We start from the raw sequence: 17,119 nt of genomic DNA, 5'->3' as shown, positions 1-17,119 counted from the left end.
TTTGGTTGCGCCGGGTCTTAGTTATGGTGTGTTAACTCATTTTTTAAAATTATTTATTTATTTTATTTATTTATTTTTGGGCTGCATTTGGGTCTTCGTTGTGGCATGAGGGCTTTCTCTAATTGCGGCGAGCAGGGGCTACTCTTCGTTGCAGTGTGCAGGATTCTCATTGTGGTGGCTTCTCTTGTTGCAGAGCACGGGCTCTAGGTGCGTGGGCTTCAGTAGTTGTGGCTCACGGGTTCTAGAGCGCAGGCTCAGTAGTTGTGGTGCACGGGCTTAGTTGCTCTGCAGCATGTGGGATCTTCCTGGACCAGGGCTCGAACCCATGTCCCCTGCATTGGCAGGTGGATTCTTAACCACTGTGCCACCAGGGAAGTCTGTGGCATGTGAACTCTTAGTTGCAGCATGCATGTAGGATCTACTTCCCTGACCAGGGATTGAACCAGGGCCCCCTGCATTGGGAGTGCAGTCTTAACCACTGCACCACCAGGGAAGTCCCCTCCTTGGTCCATTTTCTTCCTGGGTTTTCATCTTTCTTTTTCTTGTTAATTTCTAAGAGCTCTGTGTATATTAGGGATATTAGCCCTTTAATGTCATATGTGACAAAGTTCAATAATCACTTATTCACAACTCCAATAGCTAAGAGGCTCTGAAAATTAAGTTTTTTGTGAGTTTGGTGCAACTCTTTTGATAATAAAACATGACTTCAACTGACATGACACTTTTCAGCCTTTGCATATTCCGCTAATGTGAATAGTGGTACATTTTGCTGAAGAGAAAAATCATGTTTGATTCCATGGTACTGGCCTAGAGCTCACTGGTGCTGTTATATATATACTATGTATTATCTTTTCTAAATTCTGAAGAACTTAAAATTCCATAAAACATTTGTCCCCAAGGATTTCAAGTAAGCAATTGTGGACTTTACGCACATGATGCCAGGGGTTTTTTCAGTTCACTTTGGACGTGTTGAATTGCACGTGCCTGTGGGGTCTTTAAGTGCAAATGGCCTGTAAGCATTTGGATACATGAGTTAGGAATTTATGGGAGCAATCAGGCTTGGAAAAGCAGATTTTGGATTTATCAGCATATAGATAATATTTAAAGTCATGAGGGTACATGTCAGAAGGCACGTTCTGCCAGAAGAGTGATGGGAACATCTAAATCCGAGGAATGGATGGAGTTCTTGGGGGAAAGGGACAGAGGGAAGAGTGGCAAAGAAAGTGTGAACTGGACGGGGCAGAGGTGCCCTCGTTCTGGGCTGGGCCCAAGGCTGCAGCCGTGAAGACACGGCAGTGGAGCTGCCAGCCGCAGAGTTCTCAATGGAGCGATTGTTAGACAGCAGAGTGAAAACAGACCCTGGAGTGTGTGTGGCGGGCAGAGTAGCAAGGCTCTCTGATGGTTGCCTCTGTGTCCAGGCTCAGGAACCAGGACCTCAACATTCCTGAATAACCAAGCATCCTTTCATCAGGCTTCCGAAGCAGGGGTCTCCAGCCCTCCTTCCTCTCCTGTGAAAGTCCCCTTAAAGGGTCTGAAGCAGAAACGCGGATGGACCTAGAGATGATCATACTGAGTGAAGTAAGTCAGACAGAGACAAACGTCATATGATATCACCTATATGTGGAATCTAAAACATGACACAAATGAACCTATCTATGAAATGGAAACAGACTCACAAACATAGCGCACAGCCTGGTGGTTGCCAAGGGGGAGGGGGGTGGGGGAGGGATGGAGTGGGAGTTTGGGATGAGCAGATGCAAACTATTATAGAGAGAGAATGGATAAACAACAAGGTCCTACTGTAGAGCACAGGGAACTATATTCAATACCCTGTGATAAACCATAATGGAAAAGAATATGAAAAAGAATATATATATGTATAATGGGGTCACTTTGCTGTACAGCAGAAATTAACACAACACTGTAAATCAGCTATACTTCAATTACATAAATTAAAAAAAGAAGGTGTCTGCAGCAGTGTCCCAGCCCCCCGTCAGACCTCTGTGGGCCCCGCTGTCCAGCAGGCGGCTTGGACCTTGGGGTGAGCAGGTAGTTCCAGCGGTGTGTGCGGGGAGGAGCTGGCCCTCATCACCCCCCACGGGACGGGGGGACCAGAGAGAGGGCCCCGCCTGCAGAGGGGCCACCTCGGGACCCCTGACAGGGGCATTTAGAAAGTCGTTGCCAGTGGGCAGCCGCCTTGCAAAGAGGGGACTGCTGAGAGGCCTCAGGTCTGCCCCCAACCGGCCTGCTGCAAAATTTTTCCAGCTGGTTTTCTATCAGAAGAAAAATCCGTTTTTCATTTTCAGTTGAATGTTCTCAGCCTTAAAATGTGTGCCTTTTGTTCATTCTAATTCGCCTGCATTTGCATAAAACAGAAGTTCATTTTCAGAGCGGTATGCAGGGCGGCTGTGCACAATTCCACTTATTGTATAGAAAAGCTGTGTGCCTAACTTTTTATTCGGCAAGAAAAGAATATATCTGAGATGGTAACGTGGGTGTTTCCTGGAGCTCATACTAGTGATGTCTGTCTCTCAAGAAACAACGGGCACTTATTTGGGATTTCTCAGATTTACTTACAGTATTCTGATTTTTCATTTCCATTGGCTCTTGACTGTTAAGTGGGTGAAAAAATGGTTAATTTCTTGAATATTTTAAATAGTTGTCCTCAGTTCTGAGTTTACCTACAGTGGAAACATCTGAAAGTTTATAATGTTAATAACATCATTCCATCAAGCTAATATGAACTGAAGAACATTGAATAAATATTTTGGTGTAGATCATGACACAAATACTTCCAGTCCTGAGCTAATTTCTGTGTACACACACACACACAAACCCCCAAAGCAAACACTTTTCTTCCAACGCACTTAAAAAAGCTTAAGATGGTAAATTTTATTTATTTGCATTTTAGCACAATTAAAAAAAATCCACTTCTCTTCTAAATCTTCAAAATTTGGAAGCATTCATTTAATGAAGAAAGAAGTACTTTCTGGGAATTCCCTGGCGGTCCAGTGGTTAGGACTCGGTGCTTTCACTGCTGAGGCCCGGGTTCAATCCCTGGTCGGGGAACTGAGATCCCGCAAGCAGCACTGTGCGGCCAAAAAAAAAAAAAGTACTTTCGAGAACTGCTTACTTCAGCTTGAAAGACCTGTGGATTTATTTCCACATAAAGTCGGTGATTATGAAGGCTTAATTTCTTTCTTTCTTTTGCAGCATGCAAACTCTTAGTTGCGGCATGCATGTGGGATCTAGTTCCTCAACCAGGGACCAAACCTGGGCCCCCTGCCTTGGGGGCGCAGAGTCTTAACCACTGCACTACCACAGAAGTCCCTGAAGACTTAATTTAAAATAAACAAACCTTTCAGATGTGATCTACATATATATATATTTTTGAACGCAGAGGACATTTAATTAAAAGTAGGCAACAGCTCCACGAATTTGTGTGTTATCCTTGTGCAGGGGCAATGTTACTTAATCTTTGTTGTTTTGTTCTAATTTTTAGCATGTGTACTGCTGAAGCGAGCACCAGATGTTATAACTCTAGACCAGATTACTTGGCATCTCAGAATTACAGAACAAAAGGCCTAAGGGTCACCTCGAGGTTTTCAAGTGTTTTTCTGCAAATGGGCAAGTTGAATTCTAGGTTGGGTCAAGAACCGGGGACATGCTTCTGAAGCCATCCTCGGAGAGCCACCCTACAACAGGATACAAACTGAGCCCTGAAAAGTCAAACACGCTCTAGAAAACTTGTTTCAAAAACAGTGGTTCCTTCTACCCCAAACAAAACAGCGGTCCCCTGCCCCACTTCACCTCTTTCCCACTCTCCAGAAGCAGCCACTGTCATTTTGTTTCATCTCCAAATCTCTGCTACTTATTGATTAGTCATGGTTAAGTGGAGCCAGTTGTCTTATTCTGTGGAAGACGAGGATTGAACCCTCTTTCACCACCATCAACACATAGACACAACCCCTCTTCCTCTCAATAAGGTCATGTTGTAAGTTTAGTTACCAATCCATGTTTCCATTACTACGATGAAATGTGCCAAGCACAGCTGAGTCATGTAATATACTATGGTGACTTTTCCTCTCTTGCTTATCTTAGGATTCTTTTTTTTGGCACTTATTTTAAAAGAATTTTAATACAATTTTTAAATGTTACTTCTCATTTACAGTTATTACAAAATATTGGCTATATTCCCCATGTTGTACAACACATCCGTGAATCTATCTCATACCCAATGGTTTGTGCCTCCCACCCCCACAATGGTAACCACTAGTTTGTTCTCTATATCTGTGAGTCTACTTTTTTGGGTTATATTTAGGAGTCTTTTTTTTTCTGCTTTATCATTTAAATTTTATTTAGTTTTTTATACAGCAGGTTCTTATTAGTTATCTGTTTTATACATATTAGTGTATATATGTCAATCCCAATCTCCCAATTCATCACAGCACCACCACCCCCGGATTCTTTTTTGAATAAGTAATTCTTTTTTTAAAAAAACAAATCAATTTATTTATTTATTTATGGCTGCGTTGGGTCTTCGTTGCTACGCACAGGCTTTCTCTAGTTGCAGCGAGTGGAGACCGCTCTTTGTTGCGGTGCGCGGGCTTCTCATGGCAGTGGCTTCTCTTGTTGCAGAGCACGGGCTCTAGGCACGCAGGCTTCAGTAGTTGTGGCACGCGGGCTCAGTAGTTGTGGCGCACGGGCTTAGTTGCTCTGCAGCATGTGGGATCTTCCCGGACCAGGGCTCGAACCCGTGTCCCCTGCACTGGCAGGCAGATTCTTAACCACTGCACCACCAGGGAAGTCCCTCAGTAATTCTTTTTTCCCTTAGTGTTTTATGTACCATTTAGTCAACCCTAAACTGATCTTCAGTTATATAAATTTTTTTCTCAAAATCTTCACACATCAATCACTCTGATTTGTCTTGGAAACGTATCTCTGGCAGTCTTCTGACTGATGGACTCCCATCTGGACAGGTTGCTTTTGACGCTGTCACCTTGGTGCTTCTCTTCTTTTGTTGGTCTCTTCTTTTGTATGTCCCACATCTTCCTCTTTCTTAGTTTAATCTCTCACTTGGTTGAGCAATAGCTTCCCAATAAATGATACATAAGAAGTACATTTTTTGAGAACTTGTGTGTTTGAAAACCTTATTTTACCTACCTTTATACCAACTGAGGTTTGAGATCACTTTCCCTCAGAATTTTGAGGGTACTGATCCATTTTCTTCTAATTTCCAGTGTTGTTTGATACATTCAGATTCTCAGACCTTTGTACGAAATGTTTTTTTTGTTGTTTTTTTTTTTATGGTTTTCTTTGTACTGTGCCTTAGTGTGGTTCTATTTTTATCCACTGTTCTGGGCATTGGCAACAGATGGCCTTCAGTTACATTTTCTTATTTAACTTATTCAGACCTGAAGCCTTGTGTTGTGGTCTTCTAATTTCTTTCCTATTTTCCAACTTTTTTTTTAAAATGACCATTTATTTTATTGTTTTTTAAATTAATTATTTTTGGCTGCATTTGGTCTTTCTCTAGTTGTGACGAGTGGGGGCTACTCTTCGTTGTGGTGCGTGGGCTTCTCATTGCAGTGGCTTCTCTTGTTGCGGAGCATGGGCTCTCGGTGCACGGGCTTCAGTAGTTGTGGCTCGCGGGCTCAGTAGTTCTGGCTCATGGGCTCTAGAGTGCAGGCTCAGTAGTTGTGGCTTGTGGGCTCTAGAGCACAGGCTCAGTAGTTGTGGTGCATGGGCTTAGCTGCTGCGCAGCATGTTGGATCTTCCTGGACCAGGGCTCAAACCCGTATCCCCTGCATTGGCAGGCGGATTCTTAACCACTGCACCACCAGGGAAGCCCTCTGACTTTTTTTGTGTGTATGACTTTGTCGGCAACTTTCTCAACTTCATCTTCTAACCTTCCTATTGTTTCTATTTTCAAGACTTTTTTGTTTTCTCAGTATTTCTTTCTTATGACCCCTTGGTTTTTTGTTTTGTTTAGTGGAGACAAACTCTTTTTTCACTATGTCAAAATCTTGAGGCTCTTACTATTAGGTTGTTTTTTTTTCCCCCAAGTTCTAGAATTTATATACCAGTGCTATTCTCAATAGACACAAACTGAAAATCACTCATATTGTAATACACATTGGGATAAATTGTTAAAATGTTTACACTATGGAATCCTATGCAACAGTGGCAATGCATGATCACAACAGGCAAGCATATAGGTATATTCACAGACAACATAAAGAATAAAAAAGCCCAATCCAAAAGTGGTTATACTGTGTCATAACATTTATATAAAATACAGGTAAAGTGATCTTTTTGTTAGATACCAGAACAATATTAAACCTTAAGGGGAGTCACTAGAATGGGCCCAGGGGGCCTCTGAGTATCTGGTAATTTTGTGTCTTTATCTAGAAGCTATGTATAGAGTGTATTCAGATTCTGAATTTTCTGAAATTTGTCATTTCCTCACAAACCGTGCATGTTTTTAGTTGTTTTTTATACATAAGAAAAAGTAAAAAAGATATACTAGGGAAGGTAATTATATTAGCACTTTAATACCCATGCTCTTCAAGGTGGAAGTGAAAGGTATTAAATTTAGTATGTTTTTTTTGCGGTAAGCGGGCCTCTCACTCCTGTGGCCTCTCCCGCTGCGGAGCACAGGCTCCGGACGCGCAGGCCCAGTGGCCACGGCTCACGGGCCCAGCCGCTCCGCGGCATGTGGGATCCTCCCAGACCGGGGCATGAACCCGCGTCCCCTGCATCGGCAGGCGGACTCCCAACCACTGCGCCACCAGAGAAGCCCCAAATTTAGTATGTTTTTAAAAATGTTTTCTTCCCCTTTCATAGTTCCACTTTCCTCCATATTATTATTAATTATTTTCTGTTTTGATCCTGTCATCGTAAAGGCTTTCTTCACATGCTTCGTGATCCTTGGCTGTCTGCACCTATGTAAGGTGGGGACACGATGAAGCTGACTGGAAGCAATTGGTTCACAGGAGTAGGACTGTTGACTGTGGCATTTCTGAAACTGTGCTTCTTGGGGTACTCCTTGTATCAGTTGTCAAACTTTTCACCGAAGTCCTCTCATCTCCTGGCTGGAAAGCATAAGCCTGGTTGCCAGCATTCAGGTGACCAAGCAATGGAAGAAGGTTGGGCTTCTAAGTATTCTGATTGCAAACGTTCATATTACCCTCTGTATCAGGCCAGGTCCGAGGGGATGAACTAGAAATGGGTACAGAGAACTTTCAAGAATAGTCTAGGGCTAAGGGAGAGTACCCAGGGAAGGAACAGACTTGGAAGGGGCTCCTGCCCCATGTCTGGGGTTCGGATCTCATTGCAAAGGCATGGCTGCCGCCCAATGGATGATGAAGCTTGCTAGGTTTCCCAGGCTAGAGCTGGTCCAATCACTAGGTGAGCGGGAAGCATCCCTCTGGGGTGCGGGCAGCCCAGGTCGAGACCCTGGCTGGGACTGGTGGTGGGGAGGAAACACCTCACTGGATCCTAGTGGGCCAAGGCTGCCCTTCCCCCACCCACCACCATAGATCAGGTGGGCAGGAAGCTCCTCTCTGAGGCTGAAGGGCAGGCTCCCAGAGGGAGGCCACCTGCTGCTGGAGAGGTGGTCATGTGGCCCGGGCTCTTTGCTCACTAAGGGACCGTGTACGCCTGGTGCCCCTCACCGGCCCCCTTCACACCACTGACAACTGGATGGTATTAACAAGACGCAAACCGAAGGAAAGAAAGGAGGAATGCTTAGAGGGCCCAGCTCGCTGCCAGTGTCGGCAATCACACTGGTCTGCTCGGGCTGATGAACGCAAGCACCACAGACTAGGCGAGGCAGTAGAAATGGATGGTCTCACAGTTCTGGAGGCTACAAGCCCCAAACCAGGGTGTTGGCAGGGTTGGCTCCGTCAGAGGGCTATGAAGGGAGGACTGTTCGTCTCTCCATGGCTCGTAGATGGCCATCTTCTCCCTGTGTCTCCCTCCATGCACCTGTCAAATTTCTCTTTTATGTCACAAGTCGCATTGGCAAGAGCCACCCTGAGGACCTTTAACTTGATTACGCCCGAAAAGGCCCTACCTCCAAGGAAGGTCACATTCTTGAGGACTGAGACTTTAACACAGGAAGTTTGAGGGTACACAATTCAACCCCTAGCAGCGCCAAAGGGGAGCTGTGGCAATGAGGGGAGACACTGCTAACGGGCGCACTCCTCGTTTCCAGCACGTCACCCCACCCTCAGCTGCCACCAGCACTTGCATCTGGAGACCCTCTGCTTTACCCTTCCGAGAGAATACACAGGCTCACCCTGGGATGTGAGAGGGGCAGCTGGCAAGCTGTGCAGCGTTGAAGAAGGGATCTACGGGTCAAACGGAAAGGTCTAGATAGACTTTCGACTAGTCCTATTTCAGCCTCCTTCCACTCCTACTTCCAGAGGTACGGAGGTCACATTCATGACCATTTAGGGGTGCTCTGGGGGGGATACCGAGCTGCTCCCTGGCGTTCCCCACTGCTGGTTGAGTCAGGTGTCTGCTGAGTTTTGCTTTCCTGCTTGTGGTCTCCTCTGTTGTTCTTTGTGGCTTGCTGCCTTATAAATTAGTAAATAAACCTTTTATTTCAGAATGATTTTAACTTACAGAAAAGTAGCAAAGGTAATACAGGGAGTCACCTTCATACTCTCCCTCCTAATGTACCATCTCACATCACCACTGCACCTTTGTCAGAACTAGGAAATTAACCGGCACACTACTGCTAACAGATTTCACCAGTTTTCCCCGATGTCCTTCTACTGTTCCAGGGTCCAACCCAGGACACCGCCCTGCGTCACTGCGTCCGGCTGCCAAGTCTCCTCAGACTTGTCTTCCTGGTTTTTCACGACCTTTACACTTCGGAAGAGTACTGGTCAGGCATTTGGTAGAATGTCCCTCCATTTGGTTAGTTTGATGTTTTTCTCACGATCAGACTGGGGTTAATAGTTTTGGGGGAAGAATAACACGGCGAAGTGTCCTCATCACGTATCAGGCTACACTGATGTAAAATAACATAAGGGAGGCTGATGGTTCATCTCTAGCTCTTAATTCTTCAGCCTACATATTTAATACTTGATGTCCAAAGCGTATGCAATACATTAGGAGACAAAGTACACATGAATATAATGACATATTAGTCACTGTTCTGTCAAGAAAGAAGGCCACTTGGTCATGTAAAATCAACCTAATACGTCACTGAATTGAGTTTAAGAAAGTCATGACATTCCAAAAAATGTTTTCCTCTTTATTTGAACACAGAAGACATTTACAGCATGCAGGTTAGCTATAATTACATGGCGCCTTCCCAAACCAATTATCTTTGAATGTATCTTCAAGCACTGAAAAGAAACCAACACATTCCACAGGTGGACTCAGACTCTTTTCTATCACCTCCTGTCAAACTGAGAGTTATGCACAGTAGTTTTCTTAAATTAGGCAAATAATTTAATTGATCACCATGAATAAATATTTTTATTTCACTGAGTTTCTCTTCTGAACCATTTATCAATACCACTCAGAAGAACATTAATATAGTCAGTCAAAAATAAAAGACACTGCAAACTGAAATAAGTGTCAATGTTCCAAATGATCAGAAATTTTCATTTGTAAGAGTAAATGCTGTGTTTAATGACCTACCATAGCAAAAGCAGTTCAGTGAAAACAAATTTAGGAAATTCTCTGTACATTTTGTGAAAGTTTGAAATTATAAATAGAAAAGAACCATTAAGATATTTTAAAAACCCTAGCACTGTATACTCTGAACCACATGCTAGTTACAATTCATCGTTTGTTACATAGTACCAATACCATGATGTATCTTATAAGAATGAAACTACCATATTCAGACAAAAGAGAGAAAAAAAATTCTGCTTCATCTAAGAATATTGCCCAAAAAGCAAGCTTTCGTTTGAAAACAAAATACAAATGTCTATGTGAATGCAGCCAAACATTTCTCCATTTAGAAAACTATCATCACAAATAGGTGGTAGCACTTTTTTTTAGTGAACTGCCCTGCTTCAATCTTGCTGCTCTACAAGGTTTCATCTCAATTTTTGGAGTGTTTCTTTTGATCATTCCTAAAAACAATACAATCATTTGTAAGGTTGCAGATCGTAACAGCAAGGATTTTTGACTGTTAAAAAAATAAATTTATCTTTTAAATCAAAACTATTATAAAAGTGGAAATTGCAACAGTTAAGGAAATAGAAAAATACGCCAATTATGATCTGAGTCTTCTGACTACGGCTCCAAATTTAATACAAATATCTGTATATAAAACTTTTTCGAAAAGTTAATTCTGCCACCCAGATCCTAACAGAACTTTCCAACTTTCTCTTCTGAGTAACCTTAAATCCCCATTCTCTGCAAATTTCTGCTAACACAGTTGCAGTTACTCACCCCCAACTGATGAAGCACATATTGAAATCTCTTCCCCTGTTAACTTTTATAGCTTCTAAAACAAACTGCTGACTTAGTTTAATCATCTGAGGAAGAAGAACAGGTACACTTAACAACAAAATTACCAGCTACTGCCAACAAAATAATTTATTTGAGGATTGTTAGTGACTTGCAAATAATTTACTACTTCTAGACTAAACAAGAAATAAATTATAGTGTTATGACTTAGTGTACCAGGTAAAAAAACCTCAGGGATTTCAGACCAAAATTTAACTTATATATTCATAAATTTACCATATATTTGTCTTGTCCTTCCACATTTTTTCTCAATTTCCATAGGCTATAAATTTAGATCAAACAATACGGTACTAACAATATAAAATTATGTTTAATCCTATAATATCTTAGTTCACTTCACTATAGTAAGATGACAAATCATTATCCATCCAATTCTTCTATTAATTAGTGGGCTCACCAAAACAAAGCAGGGTGTTTCCATTCCATCAATCTATGTGGATTAAAGCACTGGGAAGAACAGAAATAAATTCCTTTTCCAAACTCTCCTTCTTAAACAAAAGCAGAAGATTTGCTTTTGATATTGTAAAGTATTTCTATTCAGGATAATTCAAGAACAGTCGTTTCATGAGATAAGTAAGTAGCCTTGCTCAGTCTCAAATGTCTAGTTAGGCAGTTTTAAAGGTTTCAGTGCTCAAAGAGTAGTTTTCAGAAGCAAACTTCAGAGATGATACAGATAATTTTTAACTCCGAAGTCATTTCAAGGGATTTTAAGGTACAGTACTGACCTGATATAATTTGTGGGCATGTAGTGTTATAAGTGGTAAAATTTAAGACATTTAATCTAAAGGTTCCATTTCCCCTAAAATATTGTTTTAATAAGAAAAGAACAACAACAAGCAGTAGCAGCTAGGTAACTTAAACTGAGATTAAAAAATAAACACAAAAAAACAAGTACAAAAAGCACAGTCCTGTATGACACAGTTAGGTTGGCACAGTGAAGACTAAATTTAAGACATGAAAGACAAACTGTGTAATAAATAGGGCCACAGTTGTAAACTGTCGTTTTTCCCTTCTAAGACACCAAAATTGCACTCTAGTTGTGTTGGGAAGCAGCAGAGTTTACGAGAAGAGAGGGCAGGAAACAGCTGTACAGGCCAGGTACAATTTATACACTAAAAAAAGGTTATAATTCTGAAGTTCCCAAGGGATACAGGCTATAGTCATTGATATAATGTCCTCTTCATACTTCAATTACTTTTAACACCTGAAGATGGAAGAAAGCACAGAGAAAAATATTTTTATTTATACAAAACTTGTGTTTGAGATAATCATGAAAAGAATTAAATAAAATATACTAATGAGTTTAAAAACATTTAGCCAACAGCTTTGACCATTTTCCCCAAAACTGAAAAGATGGCAACATTAAATGACTGAATTTTTCCTTTTATATGCCTCCTAAGCAGAGCCATTTAGGGACAGTACAATATTGAAAGGAGGTCACCCTGCATGTTTTTACTCCCCGCAAGAGCTATGAGTGAGCGGATGTGTAAGTTAGATTTTTTTAAAAAAGAAAAAGATGATTAATAAAATGGCAGCCAGTAGGCAGTGGCAGTGACATGAAGCCAAGGACCACTAACTAACTAGCAATGTTACACACATGGTAGCTGTAAGAAACAAAACGGGGTCGGGCAGGGATAAGCAAGAGGTCCATGTGGTGGGGAAAGTGACAGTGAAATAAACAATCCCAGGGACTTCCCTGGCGGTCCAGTGGTTAGGACTTGGTGCTTTCACTGCTGTGCCCCGGGTTCAATCCCTGGTCTGGGAACTAAGCAGCTGCAAGCCGAGCGGGTGTGGCCAATAAAATAATATAAAATAAACAACCCCAGCAGCAGGTGTCACCTAGAGGCATCCCGTGTTCAGCTGCCTATTTGCCTCCGTGTTTATTAGAAAACCTCCACCTGTCCAAAGCATTACACAGTTAGAAGAACCAGCCATGTAAAACTGGGTACTGAAAGTATCAGTATCATTCATACATTGCCATCTTTTCCCAAAATAAACCCAGTGTTTTGAAATGTTTTTCTTAATAATTAAAAAATAATTTAAAAATCTCTACAAAGTATCTAATTTTTTCAACAATTTATCACTTATGTAGATCATATACTCAATCATGGGTTAAGAATGATCGATGCAAGACTTTAAAAAATAATAACCATTATCCTTTGGACCAGCAATGAAACAAACCTGTAAGTGGTTATACTTTTATAGTTACTTCAAGTCTTGAAAACCTGGGTTAGCCAGGTTAGCCATCTCCCTCATGTGCTTAAGTGCTGTCATGACACTGCGATCAGCATTCTACTTTCAAGCTAAAACCTAGCTGTATTTAACAAAGGCCATGGACTATCCTCTCTGCAAATGAGATAGGAGTTCAAAGTTCACATGTGAATTTTAATGTGAGGACAATATCCAAAACGGATAAACTTTTACCTGTATTTATAATTATCTTTTGAAAACTGCCCAGCTCCACTTCCAGAAAAGGCAGCTCACATCTACTCAGCACCCGTGCTGTACTAGGTAATGACATCTTAACTTGCATAATTCTCAAGAATGACTTTCATTTTATTAGTAAAGGGGCTCAACAAGTTATTAATCCAAAGGGGGAAAAACAGAGGCCATCTCTTAATTGGCAGGAAAACTCCTGTAATGTCTGCTGATGTGACACAATATTAAACACGTATCACCCACGGTGTAGTCTGTAAACATGTTTGAAAGAATCCAATAAATGCTTCTAATAAACAGGGAATAGAGGAACAAGGCAACTAACTACACACAGAAACAACCGAACACATCCGAGGAGGCATATGCTCAAGGACACTGGCCTAGTCTATTCAGTAAGTCAGTGTCATTAGAAAAGGGGGGGTGTTACTCTAGATTACAAGAGACTTAAGGGGAATAACCGCATGTAAACATCAGTCCTGGGTTACTCCCTGGTGTAGACAAACCAGCTGTAGAAGACTTAACCACAAATAAATAATTAGAAAAATCTGAATATGGATTGGTATAATACTAGAAATGTTTTGTCAAGTGTGATAATGTTATTGTGGTATGTAGAAAAATGTTTTATTTCAGAGATACATTAAATAGGTCATAAATCCGTAATTTACTTTTACACTTAAGAATTTTTAAAGAATTTTAAAAGGAGTCAAAACGAGACAAATTAACTGTTAAAAAGTAACTTGCTCAAGCTCATAAAAGTAGAAAAATCAGGATGCAAACTTAGATGGGACTCCAATATCTGTACTCTTTTCACTGTATCAATCCTCTACCGTGTGGACAAAAAACTATATTAAATTTATGGAAATATGATTCCTCCAGAATATTGCATAATTTTCCACTCAAACTGAGAGCCAATGTTATGCAAAAATGACAAAGTAAAAAGCAGGATTAAAATAAACTGACTTTAGTACTGTTAGAAACAAAGCCAGTCCCTATCTCAGAGTTATCTACTGCTTTTAGTTTCCAAACCACCTACACACTTGGGATTTGCTGAAGAATTTAATCTGAGTTCCTGTCATATGATAAAATATTAGGCAGCTATAATCAGTCATGCTGTATAAGAATATGTTCAGAATATACTGCCAAGTTAAAAAAAGCTGGCTACAAAGTAACATATATAGAATAGCGTAGTATGTTGGTACTATGTTATATTAGAATGTTTACTAGACACTTCAAACTTTCTAATTTAAAAGTTATAATATGTAAAGAAAGCTCCAGAAGGATATATACAATATATTGGGTGGTGTCTCTGGATGACATTTACCTTCTTGATAATTATCTTTGTGAAAATTCCTCATCCCCCTACAGGGAACAGATATTACTTGTATTTAGAAAGAAACAAACAAGAACTCATAAATCAGTTAGAAAAACCACTCACAACAGGTAAATGGGAAAGGACACAGAAATAATTCACAAAAAACATACGTATATAAGTGGGCCAATAAATATACGAAAAAATCCAAATTCATTAATAAATCAATGAGACGCTTATTTTAGCCTATTAGAAACTTAAAAACTATTAATACTCAATACTGGCAAAGATGCAACAAAATGCAGTGTCCTTGGCTAAATACAATTTGGTGCAGTCTTTCTGAAGAGCAGTGTGTTAGTATGTGTCAAGAGTCTTAAAAATGTTCATTTTCTCATAATTCCACTTATGGGAATCTTCTGGAAATAATCTGAAAGTGAGGAGGTATAAAAAGATGTTTCATACTTCAGATTTCATACATGGAAATTTCAATTTTGGAAAATTTCAAGTATGGAAAAACTGACATAATTAAATGTCCAGTAAAAGTTATAAACCATGGTATATTCATCAGACAATAGCCAGAGCTTTGAAAAATGACCCAATATTACGTTAAAAACAGTAAGAGCACAAATTTGAATATACATATAGTATGATCTGAACTATGAAAAAACTAGACGAAATCATGCTAAGTTACTTTTATAATCCCATACATTATGAAGAAATCATAACACTACTGTGAGAATCCAAAACACTGCTTAGCCACCAACGGCTGAACATCCCCACGGACAGCTGCGACTCGGAAGCCAGCCAGAGAGCACAGACCCGAGGGCGCCGCGTGAGGCCACGCCTGCTCACCTCCTCCGCCTCGCACGGCCGCCGGCGGGCCGTTCTGCACAGGTGCGCCTCCCCCACGAACTGCACTGGGATGAGCCGGAGAAGCTGCCGGATGTTGCCCAGGACGAATAGGTTTAGCTGGGATGAAAAACAAACACTGACTTCAGAACAAATAACACACAACCCCAATGACTCGTTAAGTGTCTTTTCTTATTTACAACAAATTCCCAAATGTCTTGTTTTTCTTTGCCTTCTTGTTTCTCAGGGAATCCCTCTATCTCTCTTTTTCTTTTTCAGTTACATCCTTTTCTCCAGGACCTATACAATCCTTAGCCTCTTAAAAACCTTATTCCTGCATCAATGCCTAGCAATTAAAGCATGAAATACCGTGCAGGACATTTTCTTGCAAGTCTCTTCTTGCTTTCATAACATCGCTCTACACAGCTGCTCCTACACCTGACCAGTCTTGCTTGTCTAGTTCTGATTTATCTCCTTGTCCTGTTAATTAAGGTGGCTATTCCTCAATGCTCTGCATTCCCAACAATGCCACTCTGGTAAATTAGAAAATACAGACAAAAACCACTGTGACATCACATAACAAATCAATCAGATTACATTCTCAAGTAAATAAAAATATTCAAACCAAAGCAAAGTTTAAAGGTTTTTTTTTTTTTTTTTTTCGTTTAAAGGTTTTATTGTGTCCTACTAACCAATTTGTGCAGAATGCCCTCTTCTGGCCATATTCTTTGACCTGACTGCTTCCTTTATACGATCTACTTCCTGCTGATAGCGTTTGCGATCGCGAGATGCATTTTCTTTGGCCTCTTTCAGTGCCGACTCCAAAGCTTTCACTCTCTCAGCTGTAGCTCTGAGTCGCTTTTCCAGCTTAGGAAGCTCACAGCGAAGATCTGCGTTGTCACGTACCAGCTAAAGGTATATAGGAAAAATAAGGATTCTGACTTTAACAATGATTTGAAAAAACAGAAACATTTCATAATTTCTCTTGAAAGGAAAACTACATTTTATACTAAGGTTTTTCTCACTTAGCTAATTTAAATAATTTAGACAGCAACAAAGAATACATATACCCATAAATATCATCCTCACATATATTTCTCCCCAAAATATAACTTCATTCAATACTGGGGGATTGGGGAGACTGTTCTTTTTCCCTATGACAATATGCTACAACACTGTGTTAGGTCTCTTCATTAAGATACTAATCTGGTGGAAACAAATACCTTTTTAGATACAGCAAGATCCACAATTACACATAAACTTGGCAAGTCCCTTAATAAGCACTGCAAGCAAGAAAGGCTAAAATTCCCTTAACCTCACTCTACTGCAAACATCAGGTTTCTAGTAACAAAGACATACAATAAAGTATGCCAAGAAACTTAAGAAGTAAGTAACTGAATCACATATCAAGCCTTAATAAAAAATAAGCAAAAAACCCCACAGTAAGCATTACTTAAAAAAAAAAAATGAACTCCCTCATTATTGTAGTATTTCAGACTCTGGGGCATTAAATGTATAAAGATCAAAAAAAAAGGGGGGGGGTATTTTAACTCAAAGACTTGTCTTCCAGAGATTTAAAAATGACCATGAATAAATTAAGAAAACTAACAGACCTGAAACCCTACAAAGAAAACAACACGTTTTCATTGACCTCTTGCTAAAGGCTGTTAGGAATATTAACTCCCATAAAAACTGCTAGTTGTTTGTTTCTACATTTGCGTGATAAAATAATGGAATGGCTCAGGGTATGAAAATCCTTAGGACTCTGAAGACTCAGATACATGCCACTCCTCAGATTTTATTGCAGCGAACACAAAACATTCTCCTTGTTACCTGTTTGTGGACTTTGGTGAGTTGTTCAAGATTATTCTCGAGAAAGGAGATTTTTTGCTTCTGAGCAGCACTGCCTCCGGTGTCGTCCGAATCAACCTCGGCGCTCTAGAGAAGACGGGCAAGTGCTATGAGACCAAGTAAGGGCAACGCTTACCTCCCCACTCTTATGACAGTGTGAGGCTACTCCACTCA

At 40.6% G+C, this 17,119-nt stretch overlaps 1 protein-coding gene and 1 pseudogene across 1 annotated transcript in view; both read right to left on the bottom strand.

Moving 5' to 3' along the window:
* Positions 1-3,413: 3,413 nt before the first annotated feature.
* On the bottom strand, positions 3,414-3,526 carry LOC132421277 (U6 spliceosomal RNA; annotated as a pseudogene).
* A 5,721-nt stretch (positions 3,527-9,247) lies between these two features.
* The window catches only part of KIF5B (kinesin family member 5B), a 44,014-nt gene continuing 36,142 nt past the window's right edge, over positions 9,248-17,119 (bottom strand). The window contains exons 23-26 of the mRNA XM_060006339.1: positions 16,928-17,032; positions 15,787-16,003; positions 15,098-15,214; positions 9,248-11,704 (exon numbers count right to left, since the gene is read on the bottom strand). Of these exons, the coding sequence (XP_059862322.1) occupies positions 11,688-11,704; positions 15,098-15,214; positions 15,787-16,003; positions 16,928-17,032 (456 nt within the window). The 3' untranslated portion in view covers positions 9,248-11,687. The remainder of the gene's footprint in view (positions 11,705-15,097; positions 15,215-15,786; positions 16,004-16,927; positions 17,033-17,119) is intronic.

The sequence above is a fragment of the Delphinus delphis genome, chromosome 2, assembly GCF_949987515.2.
Source record: "Delphinus delphis chromosome 2, mDelDel1.2, whole genome shotgun sequence".
NCBI lineage: Eukaryota > Metazoa > Chordata > Mammalia > Artiodactyla > Delphinidae > Delphinus > Delphinus delphis.
The sequence above is the reverse complement of the archived record's forward strand: the minus strand, read 5'-3'. Positions and strand labels throughout refer to the sequence as shown.